The sequence below is a fragment of the Chiloscyllium plagiosum genome, unplaced genomic scaffold (genome assembly GCF_037043375.1).
Source record: "Chiloscyllium plagiosum isolate Xiang-an unplaced genomic scaffold, Cpla_swu_hap1 HiC_scaffold_7, whole genome shotgun sequence".
Taxonomy (NCBI): domain Eukaryota; kingdom Metazoa; phylum Chordata; class Chondrichthyes; order Orectolobiformes; family Hemiscylliidae; genus Chiloscyllium; species Chiloscyllium plagiosum.
In genome coordinates this window covers 121,670,723-121,687,460 of record NW_028270145.1, presented here as the reverse complement: position 1 = coordinate 121,687,460, position 16,738 = coordinate 121,670,723, and the positions used below count along the sequence as shown (strand labels likewise).

Sequence of the window (16,738 nt, the reverse complement as noted above, 5' to 3'; positions counted from 1 at the left end):
GACAACATTTCGCACCCGAATAGGCTTCAATTAGAAGTGACCATCAGGTCCTCCAAAGTCAAACTCAGCAGCAATGTATTTTTTTTTAAATCATTTTTTGTGGGATGTGAGCATCACTAGCTAGCCAGTATGTATTGCCCATCTTTAGTTGCCCTTGAGAAGGTGGTAGTGAGCTGCCTTCTTGAACCACTGCAATCCATGTGCTATGGGTTGACCCACAATTCCATTAGGAAGGAATACCAGGATTTTGACCCAGTGAAGGAATGGTGATATATTTCCAAGTGAGGATGGTGAGTGACTTGGAGGGGAACTTGAAGATGGTGGTGTTCCCATATATCTGCTGCCCTTGTCCTTCTAGATAGAAGCGGTCATGGGTTTAGAAGGTGCTGTCTGAGGAACTTTGGTGAATTTCTGCAGTGCATTTTGTAGATAATACGAACAGCTGCTATTGAGCATCAGTGTTGGAGAGAGTGGATGATTGTAGATACAGTGCCAGGCAAAAGTGAGGACTGCAGATGCTGGACATCAGAGTCTAGATTAAAGTGGTGCTGGAAAAGCATAGCAGGTCAGGCAGCATCTAAAGAGCAGGAAAATCGACGTTTCGGGCAAAAGCTCTTCAGATGCTGCCTGACCTGCTTTGCTTTTCCAGCACCATTCTAATCTAGATACAGTGCCAGTCAAGCGGGCTGCTTTGACCTGTATGGTGTCAAGCTTCTTGAGTGTTGTTGGGGCTGCATCCATCCAGTCAAGTGGGGAGTATTCCTTGTAAATGGTGGACAGGCTTTCGGGAGTCAGGAGATGAGTTACTCGCTGCAGTATTCTTAGCCTCTGACCTGCTCTTGAAGCCACTGTGTTCATGTGGTGAGTCCAGTTGAGTTTTTGATCATTAGTAACTCATAGGATGTTGATAGTGGAGCAGTCAGAATTAAGCTTGAGCCATAATTAAGTGTATAAATATCTCACATGAAAGCCAGGATTCAACTAAGTAACTGAGATTACAGGCAGCCTACCAGAAATTGGTCCTACAGCTAGAGTAAACAAAGCATGAGCTGGAAAACGGTAGTGGGGAATGCAGGGACTCTGAGGAAGTCAGCCCATGGGACAATTTGCCTCTTGTGTGGAAACCCTAGAGACATTTTGGACTCCTTATTTTAAACCCCTGTTGTCCCTATTCAAGAAGTGTCTGATGATCAGTGTGAGAGGAGTTTTATTTATTTTCAGTTCCAATCAGTAGAAAAAAGTTTTCCTCTGAATTTTAAACCCTGTTGTACCTATTCCAGGAGTTCTCAATAGGGATGGAGCTAAGAGGAGTTGACTTTTAGTTTACTTTGAGTTCGAATGAGTGGAGCAAAGTTTACCCTATATTTTGATCCCTTGTTGTCCCTACCCCAAGTGTGTTTGATGGGGACAGAGTCGAGAGAAAGTAATTTTAAGAGTCAAATTTTGAGTTCAAGAGAGTTGAGCAAAGTTGAGGAAACTTTTCTGTTTAAAAGAGATAAAGATATTGGCAGCTGTTGACTCTCCTACACACTCCGCTATCCCTATCAAAACGACTGCTCCGTGTTTTAAAGAGTACCTGGAACAAGGAACCAGAGATTTGGTCACGGACCCAGGAATGGATGTAAAACACAGGTGTGGGAAACTCTACAGTCAGGCCAAGAAAAGAGGTTAAAATCCTATATCTGGATAGTGTTAGAAGGGGTCACTGTGCGCTAGTTCTACATATCTAAGTCTTTGAGAGGCTGCAGCAAGAACACAGCCACTTCCCATAACTTCACAACATTGAAGAGAAATCCTACAAGCATCTAGCAATAATTTGCTTCATAGCAAAATGGGACAAGTACTCCTTCATCCAACATGGGAGGACAGTCTCAGACAATAAAAAGTGGCCCAGGCTGTCCCTGGATCACAGAACTTAAGAACATTAGAACTAGGAGCAGGAGTAGGCCATCTGGCCCTTTAAGCCTGCTCTCCCATTCAATAAGATCATGGCTGATCTTTTCATGGCCTCGGCTCCACTTATCCACCCTGTCACCGTAACCCTTAATTCCTTCATTGTTCAAAAAAAACTATCTTCACTAAAAAACATTTAGTGAAGTAGCATCAACGACTTCACTGGGCAGGGAATTCCATAGATTCACAACCTTCTAGGTGAAGAAGTTCCTTCTCAATTCAGTCCTAAATCTGCTCTCCTAATTTTAAGGCTATGTCCTCTTGTCCTAGTTTCACCTGCCAGTGCAAACATCATCTCCACATCTATCTTATCTGTTCCCTTCATAATTTATATTTTTCTATAAGATCCTGCCTCATTCTTCTGAATTCCAATGAATATAATCCCAGTCTACTCAGTCTCTCCTCATAAGCCAACCCTTTCAACTCCAGAATCAACCCAGTGAACCTCCTTTGCATCCCCTCTAAGGCCCGTACATCATTTCTCAACTAAGACGACCAAAACTGCACACAGAACTCTAGGGGGTGTGGCCTTACCAGTACCCTATACAGCTGCAACATAACCTCTCTGCTTTTAAACTCAATCCCTTTAGCAATGAAGGACAGAATTCCATTTGCCTTCCTAATTACCTGTTGCACCTGAAGACCAACCCTATGTGATTCAAGGACACCCAGGTCCTTGCTGCAACATTTTTCCATTAAAGTAATAGTCCTTTTTACTGTTACTCCTACCAAAATGGATGACTTCACATTTACTAACATTGTATTCTACCTGCCAGATTTTTGCTCACTCACTTAAAATATATATGTCCCTCTGCAAAGTTTCACAGTCCTCTGTACACTTTATTTTGTCACTCATCTTAGTCTCATCTCCAAATTTTGACACACTACACGTGGTCCCCAACTCCAAATCATCTATATAAATTGTAAATAATTGCACTAACAACACTGATCCCTGAGGTACACCCCTTGTTATTGATTGCCAACCAAAAGAGCACTCATTCATTCCTCACTCTTTGCTTCCTGTTAATCAACCAATCTTCTATCCATGTCAATACTTTACCTATGACACCAGGCATCTTTATTCAGCAGCCTATTGTGTGGCATCTTGTCAAAGACCTTTTGGAAATCTAGGTACACCACATCTACTGGGTCCTCATTGTTCACTGTAATGTCTTCATAGAATTCCAAAAGATTAGTTAAGCATGATCGCATCTGCCCAATGAGACAATTTCTATCTAGATGCCTTCCTTTTTCTTCCTTGATAATAGACTCAAGCATCTTCCCTATTATAGAAGTTACGCTAACCAGTCCAAAATCCCCCATCTTTTGTCTACCGCCCTTGTTAAACACTTGCTATTTTTCCCGCCATCTCTTTTAGCACCCTGAAATGCATTCCATCAGGGCCAGGATTCTTGTCTATCTGTATCTGCATTAGCTTGCCCAACACTACCCCTAGACATTCCATGGCAGAAAACACATAACAAATTAGGAAAGAAGGCCACTAACATAACCACAGCAATAGCAATAGAATGCAGCCTAGGAGATTCCCACAACTGACCAGCTGAGATTAGATTGCTGTGGGAGAGATTAGTAATCACTTACTGATGAATTAGAAAAGTTAACGAACAAGACACCAGAATACAGCAAAACCTGATCTATATGGCTTTTGACAAGGTTCCACACAAGAAATTAGTAAGGAAAATTAAAGCTCATGGTATCGGAGGTAATGTACTGACACGGATAGAGAACTGGTTGGAATAAACAGGCCCTTTTCAGAGTGGCAAGCAGTGACGAGTGAGGTCCCACAGGTTTCAGTGTTGGGGCCTCAATTGTTCACAATATACATTAACAATTTGAATGATGGAATTGAATGCCAAATATCCAGATTTGCAGATGACACTAAGCTGGGTGGCAGTATGCACTGCGAGGAAGATGCAAAGAGGCTGCAGGGTGACTTGGACAGACTGACTGAGTGGGCAAACACTTGACAAATGCAATAAAATGTGGATAAATGTGAAGTTATCCATTTTTGTCACAAAAACAGGAAGGTACTTTAGGAAAAGGTGAGGTGCAACAAGACCTGGGTGTCACAGTGGAAAAGTCGATGAAAGCAGATACAGCAGGCAGTGAGGAAAGCTAATAGCATGCTCTCCTTCATAGCGAGAGGATTTGAGTATTGGGTATCTTGCTGCAGTTCTACAGGGCTTTTGAAAGGCCACACCTTGAGTATTGTGTGCAGTTTTGGTCTCCGAGTATGAGGAAGGATGTCTTGCTATTGAGGGAGTCCAGCAGAGGTTCACCAGACTGATTCCCAGAATGGCAGGACTGGCATATGAGGAAAGACTGGATGGAAAGGCCTTGTATTTGCTGGAATTTAGAAGAATGAGGGGGATCTCATAAACATATAAAATCCCAATGTGACTAGACAGGCTAAATGCGGGAAGAATATTCTCCATGTTGGGGAAGTCCAGAACAGTCTAAGAATAAGGGGTTAGCCATTCAGGACTAAGATGAGGAAGAATTTCTTCAGTCAGAGAATTGTGAACCTGTGGAACTCTCTCCCACAGGAACCTGTTGGGGCCAGTTCATTAGATAGATTCAAGAGGGAGATGGCTGTGGCCCTTGCAGCTAAAGGGATCAAGGGATATGGGGAGAGTGTGGGAATGGGATACTGAGATTGCATCATCAGCCGTGATCATATTGAATGGTGCAAGCTGGAAGGGCCGAATGGCCTACTCCTGCACCTAGTTTCTATGTGTCTATGTTTCTAAGCGGGACAGTTCCAGTCACAACTGGAAAGAGCCTGTTCTAGTGAGAGGAGAGCTACTGGAGACCAGGAGGCAGCCTGACAAGCTGGAACAACATAGAATCATAGAGTCATAGAGATGTACAGCATGGAAACAGACCCTTTGGTCCAACCCTACCATGCCAACCAGATATCCCAACCCGATCTAGTCCCACCTGCCAGCACCCAGTCCATATCCCTCCAAACCCTTCCTATTCATATACCCATCCAAATGCCTTTTAAATGTTGAAATTGTACCAGCTCCACCACTTCCTCTGGCAGCTTATTGCATACATGTACCACCCTCTGCGTGAAAAACTTGCCCCTTAGGTCCCTTTTATATCTTTCCCCTCTCACCCTAAACCTATGCCCTCTCGTTCTGGACTCCCCCACCCCCAGGAAAAGACTTTGTCTATTTATCATATCCATGCCCCTCATAATTTTGTAAACCTCTATAAGGTCACCCCTCAACCTCCGACGCTCCAGGGAAAACAGCCTGTGCCTGTTCAGCCTCTCCCTATAGCTCAAATCTTCCAACCCTGGCAACATCCTTGTAAATCTTTTCTGAACCCTTTCAAGTTTCAAAACTTCTTTCCGATAGGAAGGAGACCAGAATTGCATGCAATATTCCAACAGTGGCCTAATCAATGTCCTGTACAGGTGCAACATGACCTCCCAACTCCTGTACTCAATACTCTGGCCAATAAAACAAAGCATACCAAATGCCTTCTTCACTATCCTATCTACCTGCAACTTCACTTTCAAGGAGCTATGAACCTGCACTGCAAGGTCTCTTTGTTCGGCAACACTCCCTAGGACCTTACCATTAAGTGTATAAGTCCTACAACGATTTGCTTTTCCAAAATGCAGCACCTCGCATTTATCTAAATTAAACTCCATCTGCCACTTCTCAGCCCATTGGCCCATCTGGTAAGATCCTGTTGTAATCTGAGGTAACCTTTTTCACTGTCCACTACACCTCCAATTTTGGTGTCATCTGCAAACTCACTAACTGTACCTCTTATGCATGCATCCAAATCATTTATGTAAATGACAAAAAGTAGAGAACCGAGCACCGATCCGTGTGGCACTCCAATGGTCACAGGCCTCCAGTCTGAAGAACAACCCTCCACCACCACCCTCTGTCTTCTACCTTTGAGCTAGTTCTGTATCCAAATGGCTAGTTCTCCCTTTATTCCGTGAGATCTAACCTTGCTAACCAGTCTCCCACGGGGAATCTTGTCGAATGCCTTACTAAAGTCCATATAGATCACGTCTACCGCTCTGCCCTTATCAATCCTCTTTGTAACTTCTTCAAAAAACTCAATCAAGTTTGTGAGACATGATTTCCCACGCACAAAGCTATGTTGACTATCCTGAATTAGTCCTTGCCTTTCCAAATACATGCACATCCTGTCCCTCAGGATTCCCTCCAACAACTTGCCCACTACCGACATCAGGCTCCCTGGTCTATAGTTTCCTGGCTTGTCCTTACCAACCTTCTGAAATAGTGGTACCACGATAGCCAACCTCCAGTCTTCCGGCACCTCATCTATGATTATCGATGATACAAATATCTCAGCAAGAGGCCCAGACATAGATTATGTAAATAACACCAATTATAATAAATGTATCAGAGATACTGTTACTGGTGTGGTATCCTTCCCCATTAAAATAATCATATTCCCACCTGACTTGCAGAATAATGTGATGAGGGACAGGAAAATATCAGGAAAAACCAAGAGCAGCAGTCAATAGACAAAAGATAAAGGAGTTCTTTAAATGATCTAGCCACAGCAAATGGGGCAGAGATGTCAACGGTCGCTACCCTTGATTTGGCTAATTTAGAAAATAAGCTCAGGAACTCAACTCAACAAGTCAAATAAGCCCAAGATGAATTAAATACAGGCAATCGACATGAGAGCACAGGAGAACTAGTGGAGAATCAGGCTAGTCACCATGTAGTGACCATACCACAGGGTCACGCCTAGATGATTAACTAGATCATCCAGGGCAAAAACAGGGGTGACGCTGAGCAACAAAGCAACACCCTGTGCAGTATCTACACTAACTGGATGATTAAACAGCTGAGAAAGGACCTTTGACAGACTAGCCAAGGAAAAGTCCCATCCCGGGTCAGTGATGAATAGCTCAAACATTTGTTCCAGGAGAAAACCCATACTAACATCTCTAGCTGCCAGTTGCAGCAGCTCACAAAGTGTGATACAATGACACTGCAAGAATGCTCTTAGCAAGGCATTGGCATTGGTGCTAAGGTTTCCAATTATTCTGAATAACAAAGTTGAGTTGAGGACCTTTGAAGTTGAAAATATTGGAATTATTAAAAAATAGTATTTGGTTAGGTTACCATGACACCCTTCCATATGCTGTGGAGAGACAGGGGACAACGATTGGGACTACTCTTAAGTAAATGCAGACAAACAGGCTACACCATTGTGCCCTTAACCTATCATTCATGAATTTGGCTCTTCTTATATCTAGCTGTGGTCCTAATTGCACTCACCTTGATATACCTTAAGGTACTGGCGGTTAGGATTGTAGGCTGAGAAAGATAGCTATCCCAACAATTCAGCACAGTCACTATGAATAATGCTGTATATGCACTTCTGGACCACTTGATAGATAAACCTCCCAGGGTTATCACTATTGTCACTTCCATTTTGTTCTGATTTCTGAAAGTTATCTTTGTACTTCAATCCTATATGGATTGTCATAACAGGAGTTCCCTTTTTTGTACATTTAATTGTATGATAGGTTTGACCAATGCACACAATGACTTTCACATAAACATGCAGGTTTCCCTGACAGCACACATAACCAAATTTTAGGTTTGAATTTCATTCGCATCAGGTTTTTCCATTCAAAAGTGGAGAAATGTCGCTATATATCGCTAACTTGGCCAAATAGCAAGAGATGCTGGGTACATTGGCCATATAAAACGCTGAAATCACAAAACCCACACACCAGACACAGTGCAAATACAGCAGCCAGGTGCTAATGATATTAGCATAATGTAAAAGGCAACAGCTATCCTGGACTTCATACACCTAATAACTTATCCACCAAACAAAGGAAGGCCGATACAGAAAGGCATCATTAGGGGCATGGATATGGTAAATAGACAAGGTCTTTTCCCTGGGGTGGGGAGTCCAGACTAGAAGGCATAGGTTTAAGATGAGAGGTGAAAGGTTTAAAAGGGACCTAAGGGGCAACGTTTTCACGTGGAGGGTGGTGCGTATATGGAATGAGCTGTCAAAGGAAGTGGTGGAGGTTGGTACAATTATAACATTTAAAAAGTATCTGGCTAGGTATATGAATAGGAAAGGATTAGAGGGATATGGGTCAAGTGCTAACAAATGGAACTAAAGTAATTTGGTCAGTATGGACTTGTTGGACCAAAGGGTCTGTTTCCCTGCTGTAGATCTCTATGACTCTTTGACTCTAAGAAGGTTGAGAAGTATTGTAACCTTATGCAGCCAAATAGAATTAGAGGCATTTATTATTAAAGGTTATAGTAACTTTGTTCCTAATAAAGGAAATTGATACTGGTTTGTGTTCATATTGATTTGACCACTTTGCTATTGTGGGACACCTGAGCAAATTCCTTCACAAAACTTGGTCGGAGTTGTCTAACCTGTTTAAGGAAGAACTAGACAACAGTATTAACCTGCCCTGCCATTTCAGGGATCTGTGGACAAGCCATCAAAGATCCCTTTACTCCTCTGAACCTCCTAGTATCCTGTCATTCACTGAGTACTCTCTTGTCTTGTTACTTCTTCCAAAGTGTGTCACATCATATTTATCAGGTTAGATTCCATCTGCCACAAACTGCCTGTCTGACCAATCCCTCTATATCTTCCTGTCACCTAAGACCTTCATCCTCTCTATTAACCTAGTCCTCTCTGGTCGATCTTCTGGTCATCCACAAACTTACTTAAGATTACCCCAAATTTTCATCTACATCATTTATGAATATCACAAACAGTAAGAGACTGAGCATTGATCCTTGTGGTACACTATTGGACACTAGCCTCTAGTCACACAAACAGCGTTCTATCACCACCTTCTGTCTTCACATACTAAGTTAATTTTGAATCCAACTTTCCAAGTTACCTTCTTTATCAGTCTCCTATGTGGGACCTTCTCAACAGCTTTGCTGAAATCCACATTAACCAAATCACTACCTGCATCTACACACCTGATCACACCAACTTCAATCAAATCTGTTAGGCATGACTTCCCTCTGACAAAGACCTCCCACTGACTATCACTAATCAAACCTTGTCTCTTCTGGAATTATCTCCAACAGTTTCCCTACCGTAAGATTCACTGGCTTCTCATTACCTAGTCTACCCCTACCATGCTTGTTGAAAAGTGGAACTAAAGCTGTTGTCCAATTCTCTGGCACCTTCCCTGTGGCCAGGGAGGAATTTAAAAATTGAGTCAGAGCCCCTACTTCCTCCCTTATCTCCCACTGCAGCCTTGGATTCAACACATCTGGCCCTGGGAATTTGTCCACTTTTAAGTCCAGCAAACCTTCAATTCCTCCTCATTCCTTAAGACAATTTGTTCAAGTCCCTCTCTCTGAATTCTGTACCTATATCCTCCTTCTCCCAAGTGAACACAGATGAGAAGTACTTGTTTAACACTGACCAATATACTCCGGCTACACCCACAGATTACCTCCTTAGTCCCGACTGGGCCCTGTTCTTTTAAAGTGCTTTCTCTTAAAGTGCTTATAGAATATCTTGGGGTTCACCCTAATTTTACCCGCCAGTGTTTATAACATCCCTTTTGCTTTGATATGGTCTCTCCGGTATATCTTCGATGGGCCGAATTGAATCCTTCTGTGTCCTAATGACAATCATTCCTTTCTCATAAAGAAACAGGAAAATATGTTTCCACCGAACCGAGGTTTTTGAAGTTAGCAAGCGGCCGGAGGGAGGATCTCGGAGCTGGAGGTGGGTTTCAAGGTGGAAGTGAAGCTGTAATTGGGAATATTCAGCACTGACCTGCTCGGAGCCCTGGAAACAGATGCGGCACTGAGGAGAGCGACAGCCACTGGCAATGCTGCTGCTGCTTAAAGACACTCCATCCTCACATTTCCTTCGGTAAGATTCCTCGGCTGATGGGCTCACTAAGGGCATGGGCTGCTCATAGGCCCCGTGTTCCTGTTCCTCAGGGCATTCCTCCCCTGGAGCCCGCCACTTGCCCCCTTTCGCAGCCGGGAGCAGTGTGTTGTTGTTGGTCAGGAGCCCGTTGTTGGTCGGCCTTGAGATTCGGTCGTAATTCATCACTGGAGGAGGAGGAGGAGGAGGGGGGCGCCGGAGTAGAAAACCTTTTAGGTCACTGAACAACAGGCGGCAGCGGCACTTGAGGCGGACTTGGCGCAACATCTGTGTGTTGTGATCAAACAATGTGCAGCTCAGCAACAGAACAAGCCCTGATCAGGCTTCAAATACAGGCCGCACCGAGCCCGGGGGATAGACCTCACCGAGCCCGGGGGATAGACCTCACCGAGCCCGGGGGATAGAACTCACCGAGCCCGGGGGATAGACCTCACCGAGCCCGGGGGATAGAACTCACCGAGCCCGGGGGATAGAACTCACCGAGCCCGGGGGATAGACCTCACCGAGGCCGGGGGATAGACCTCACTGACTCCGGGGGATAGACCTCACTGACTCCGGGGGATAGACCTCACCGAGCCCGGGGGATAGACCTCACTGACTCCGGGGGATAGACCTCACTGACTCCGGGGGATAGACCTCACCGAGCCCGGGGGATAGACCTCAATGAGCCCGGGGGATAGACCTCACCGACTCCGGGGGATAGACCGCACCGAGCCCGGAGGATAGACCTCACTGAGCCCGGGGGATAGACCTCACCGACTCCGGGGGATAGACCGCACCGAGCACGGGGGCCAGCATCCGGCCTCGGGGCTAGGAATCTGGTGAAATATGGATCGGTTTCTTGGTGAATGTTGCAGTTTTTTCTCTGCGAACGGTAACAATCGCCAAGAAGCAGCTTCCGGACTTTGGGAGTCAAAAACACGAAGCAAATATGAAGTTGATTTCAGATCCACTCGAGTCAGTATCGAGCAATCGGAATAAATGCATCGTCATTTCATCCGGTTTATACCGGGATCAGAAAGCTGCGCCGATTCGATGTGAGCGTCAGCTCCAGCTGGGGGTCTGCTCCTGTTCCGGCTCTACTCCGGGTTACACTCCGTGTCCCATCTCTCCGGGATCTCCGGGCCCTTTGTGTTGATTTTTCAGTTTCTGGCGCTCCCTGTCTCCGGCTTCTCTTTAATTCCGGTTCATATTCGGTGATCCAATCTGGTGGCTCCTCAATTCCACACGGTTCCACCTTCAGCCTCTTGAAGTCCGCTGTGCAGGGAATACCGAAGCTCTGCTTCGAGCAGCTGCTCATTTCAGCACCGAATCCGGGACAGCTCCCGCCTCCCGGCCCTTCTTAAAGCGGCCTCTCTCCCACCCCGCCTCTTCCTCCTGGCTTCTTAAGGCGGCCTTTCGTCGCTTGCCTCTCGCTGCATCCACATTATCTTATATATTGAAACTTCAATAAGCCAGTCATCTCTGTTTCCGGATTCAAACAATTGTCACTTGCAGCTCAGCAACAGCGTCACCAATACCAACCGATTCCCTCATCCCTACCTTCACCCCCACCTCCCACTGTCCTCCATATATTTTGTATCTATCTCTATGCTGTACCTGAGCTGCAAGTTTTTGATGGGGACAGTGGAAAGGGATTGTGCGGTTTGGATTAATTTACTCCATGTTTTTGTAATCGAATGGTACTACAATTATTTCATCAGATTGTATGTGCTTCTCAGATTCTGGGATTATTTGATTGTATAAACCACAATTCAAAACAGTATAATTCTCTGATTATATTGTTGACAGGCTTATAATTGATTTATTTGTATTGTGATTCTCCGATTAAGTATTTTTAACAATTATGTGATTGATATGAAGAAGGAAAAAGGAGTGAACCATTCGGCCCTTCGATTCTGTTGTACTGTTCGGTAAGATCATGGCTGACCTAATTTTAACCTCCACGTTTCTGCATATCCCCGATAATCAAGATCTATCCAAGTCTGCCTTAAAAATACTTAACATTCTGCATCCACTGTGGCTTGAGGAAGGGAATTCCAAATACACATAACAACCCGAGAGAAAAAAAAATGCCTCTTCGATATTTTAACTGGGCAATCACTTATTTTGAAACTAATTTTTAAATAAGTTTTATTTGCTGTTTCTATTTTTTCATGATTTTCTGCTTCCATGGATACCTGATTGGTGACATTTCGCTATAATTCAGTCATTTTTTTCAATTTCCATTTGTGTGGATCTCTAATTGTGTAATTCTAACATCCTCAAATTAAATGATTTCTTAAGCAAACTGTCAGAGCCCACTGAGATAGCATGCCATAAATCAAGCCTTCTGCTCCTAGAGTCAAACCAAATGTTAAAGTTCCCCAATTTACCTTACTTTCTGATTCAAATGTTATTTGCAGTGTTTACCTCCATGTACAATGGGATCTTGATCAAATTGGCAAATGAGTTTAATTTAGATAAATGTGAGGTGCTGCATTTTGGTAGGGGAAATCAGGGCAGGACTTATATAATTAATGGTAAAATCCTGGGGAGTTTTGCTGAACAGAGATTTTGGGGTCCACATTCATAGTTCCTTGAAAACTGAGTCGCAGGTATACACTTAGTAAAAAAGGCATTTAGTACACTTGCTTTATTGGTCAGTGCTGAAAAATGTGTTGCTGGAAAAGCGCAGCAGGTCAGGCAGCATCCAAGGAGCAGGAGAATCGATGTTTCGGGCATAAGGCCTTCATTATTGGTCAGTACTGAGTAAACAAGTTGGGAGGTCATGTTGTTGCAGTACAAGACATTGGTTAGGCCACTTCTGGAATACTGCATTCAAGTCTGGTCTCCCTACTATAAGAAAGATGTTGTGAAACTTGAAAGGCTTCAGAAAAGATTTACAAGCTTGTTGCTGTCAGGGCTGGGGGGGTTTGAGCTATAGGGAGAGGCTGAATAGACTGAGGCTATTTTCCCTGGAGCATCAGAGGCTGAGAAGTGACCTTATGGAAGTTTATAAAATCATGAGGGGCATAGATAGGGTGAATAGTCAAGGTATTCTCCCCAGGGTAGGGGAAATCCAAAAGCAGAGGGCATAGGTTTAAACTGAGAAGGGAAGGATTTAAAAGGGAAATAAGGGGCAAATTGTTCATGCAAAGGGTGGCACGTGTATGGAGCTGCCAGAGGAAGTGGTGTAGGCTGGTAAAATTACAAAATTGAAAAGGCATCTGGATGGATATACGAATAGGAAGGGTTTGGAGGGATATGGGCCAAATGCTGGTAAATGGGACTACATTAATGTAGAATACCTGGTCAGCATGGATGAGTTAGATCAAAGTGTCTGCTTCTGTGCTGTACATCTCTATGACTCTTAGTTGTTAGAAAGCACAAACCAAGTTTCTGTACTAAAAAATAATTATTATTTATTACAATTCATTAGATTCTAACTACAAATAAACAGAACAAAGAACAATACAGGACAAGAACAGGCTCTTCTGTACTCCAAGCCTGTGCCAACACACTTTGCCCTTCCATACTAAAACTGTCTTCACTTGCAGGATCTGTATCCCTCTGTTCCTTTTCTCTTCATATATTCTTGAACATTGCTATTGTGTCTGCTTCCACCATCTCCTCTGGCAGCATGTTCCAAGCATTCACCACTCTTTGTGTGAAAAATATGCCTCGCACATTTCTTTTACACTTTCACCCCCGCTCCCGGCACCTTTAACCTGTGTCCCTTAATAATTGAATCCTCTTCCATGGGAAAAAGCCTCATAGTATCCACTCTATCCATGCCATTTACAATCTTATAAACTTCTATCAGGTCACCCCTCAACCTCCTATGTTCCAGTGAAAACAAACCCAGTCTATCCAACCTTTTTCATTGCTAAAATCCATCATACCAGGCAACATCCTGGTAAGTCTTCTATATACCCTGTCCAAAGCATCCACATCTTTCTGGAAACGTGGTGATCAGAATTGTCCACAATATCCCAAGCATGACCTAACTGAAATTTTATAAAGCCACAGCATAACTTGTCTATCCTTATACTCAATGCCCTTCTAATAAAGGCAAGCATGCCATAGGCTTTTCTTATTACCTTGTCTACTTGTGCTGCCATCTTCAGTGATCTATGGATCTGCACACCCAGATCCTTCAGCACATCAATACTGTTAAGGGTTCTGCCATTCACGGTATAATTTCCACCTGTACTTGATCTTCCAAAATACATCACCTCACATTTGTCCAGATTAAATTCCATCTGCCATTTTTCTGCCCATGCCTCCAGCTGATCTATATTCTGCTGTATGTTCTGACAATCCACCTCACCATCTGCAACTCTACCAATCTTTGTATCATCCTCAAGCCTACTAATTAGACCATGTTTTCCTCCAAAATCATTTATTGTAGACCACAAACAGCAGAAGTGCCAGGACTGATCCCTGTGAAAATGGTCACAAACCTCCATTCCGAAAAGCATCCTTCCACTGCTACTCTCTGTCTCCTATGACAAACCAGTTCTGTATCCACCTAAACCAGCTAAAGCTAACCAGGCTTTACTGAATCCATGCCGACAACATCAAGTACTTTTCCCTCATCAATCATCTTCAGCACTCCTCAAAAACCCCGGATCAAGTTAGTGAGACACAACCATCCCTGCACAAAACCATGCTATCTTTCACTATTAAGTCCATTTACTTCTAAATGTGAATAGATTATGTCCCTAAGAATCTTTTCCAATAATTTCCCTCCCACCGTGAGGCTCACAGGCCTGCAATTTCTTAGATTATCTCTGCTACCCTTCTTAAACAATGGGTCAACGTTGGCTATTCTCATCTTCTGGGACCTCACCTGTGGCCAAAGAGGATATAAAGGTATCTATCAATGCTCTAGCAATTTGTTCCCTTTCCTCAGATAAAAACTATTAGCATATATACTACTAACTAAAACAATAGCCAGCAAGGGACTGAATAATGGACTTAGGAGAGTCATAGAGATATACAGCACGGAAATAGACCCTTTGGTTCAACTTGTCCATGCTAACCAGATATTCTAACCTAGCATGAAAAAGCTTTAGTGGGTAGGATTAAGGAAAACCCTAAGGTATTCTACACTTATGCGAGGAACAAGAGGATGGCCAGAGTGAGGGTATGGCCAATCAGGGATAGTGGTGGGAACTTGTGCCTGGAGTCGGAGTAGGTAGGCAATGAATACTTTGCTTCAGGATTCACTACTGAGAGGGACCTTGTCATTTGTGAGGACAGCATGAAACAGGCTGATATGCTCGAACAGGTTGATGTTAAGAAGGAGAGTGTGTAGGAAATTTTGAAAAAATCCTGGGCCAGACAGGATATATCATGCCTTTAGTGATGATCTTTGGGTCTTCACTGTCCACTAGAGTAGTACCAGATGATTGGAGGGTGGCAAATATTGTTGTCTTATTCAAGAAAGGGAATAGGATTAATCCTGGGAATTATAGACCAGTCAGTCTTACGTCTGTGGTGGACAAGTTATTGGAGAGGATTCTGAGAGACAGAATTTATGATTACTTGGAAAACCATAGTTTGATTAGAAATAGTCAGCGTGGCTTTCCGAGGGGCAGGTCATGCCCCACAAGCCAAAATGAATTCTTTGAGAATGTGACAAAACACATAGATTTAACAAGGCATTTGATAAGGTTTCGCATGGTAGGCTCATTCAGAAAGTAAGGAGGCATGGGATATAGAGAAATTTAGCTAGCAGGATTCAAAGTTAGCTGGCCCATAGAAGACAGAGGGTGGTAGTAGATGGAAAGTATTCAGCCTGGAGCTCGATGACCAGTGATGGTCTGCAGGGATTGGTTCTAGGATCTCTGCTCTTTGTGATTTTTATAAATGACTTGGATGAGGAAGTAGAAGAGTGCATTCGTAAGTTTGCCGATGGCACGAAGATTGGTGGACTTGTGGATAGTGTGGAGGTCTGTTGTAGGTTGTAATGGGACATTAACAGAATGCAGAACTGGGCTGAGAAGTGGCAAAGGAAGTTCAACCTGGAAAAATGTGAAGTGACTCATTTTGGAAGTTTGAATTTGAATACAGAATACAGGATGAAAGGCAGGATTCTTGGCAGGGTGGAGGAACAGTGGGATCTTAGGGCCCATATCCACAGATTCCTCAAAGATGCTACCCAAATTGATGTGGTTGTTAAGAAGGTGAACGGTGTGTTGGCTTTCATTAGCAGGGGGAATTGAATTGAAGAGCTGCGAGGTTATGTTGCAGCCCTATAGAGCCCTGGTTAGACCACCCTTGGATTATTGTGTTCAGTTCTGGTTGCCTCATTATAGGAAGGATGTGGAACTTGAGAGAGAATGCAAAGGAAACTTACCAGGATGCTGCCTGGACTGGAGGGCATGTCTTATGAGGAGAGGTTGAGGGAGCTAGGGCTTTTCTCAATGAAGCGAAGAAAGATGAGAGGCCACTTGATAGAGGTGTACAAGATGATGAGAGGCACAGATAGAGTGAATAGTCAGAGACTTTTACTCCGGGCAGAACGGGATATCACAAGGGGGCTTGATTTTAAGGTGATTGGAGGAAGTTTTAGGGGTGATGTCAGATGTCGGTTTTTTAAACAGAAAATGGTGGGTGTGTGGAATATACTGCCAGTCATGGTGATAGAGTCAGATACATTAGGGACATTTAAGCAACTCTTGGATCAGCACATGATGACCGTAAAATGAAGGGTGTGTAGGTTAGTTTGATCTTAGAATGGGATAAAAGGTCAACATAACATCTAGGGCCAAAGGGCCTGTACTGTGCTGTACTAAGCTATGTTCTATGTTCTAATAATCTCTAATAGCCTCCCCCCCTCCCCCCCATATACACAAACACA

General features: G+C 43.7%; 1 protein-coding gene across 1 annotated transcript in view; it reads right to left on the bottom strand.

Moving 5' to 3' along the window:
* LOC122551869 (E3 ubiquitin-protein ligase MARCHF4-like) overlaps positions 1–12,910 on the bottom strand; it is a 281,240-nt gene extending 268,330 nt beyond the window's left edge. Inside the window, exon 1 of the mRNA XM_043694417.2 lies at positions 9,772–12,910. Within this exon, the coding sequence (XP_043550352.1) occupies positions 9,772–10,155 (384 nt within the window). The 5' untranslated portion in view covers positions 10,156–12,910. The remainder of the gene's footprint in view (positions 1–9,771) is intronic.
* Positions 12,911–16,738: the final 3,828 nt, after the last annotated feature.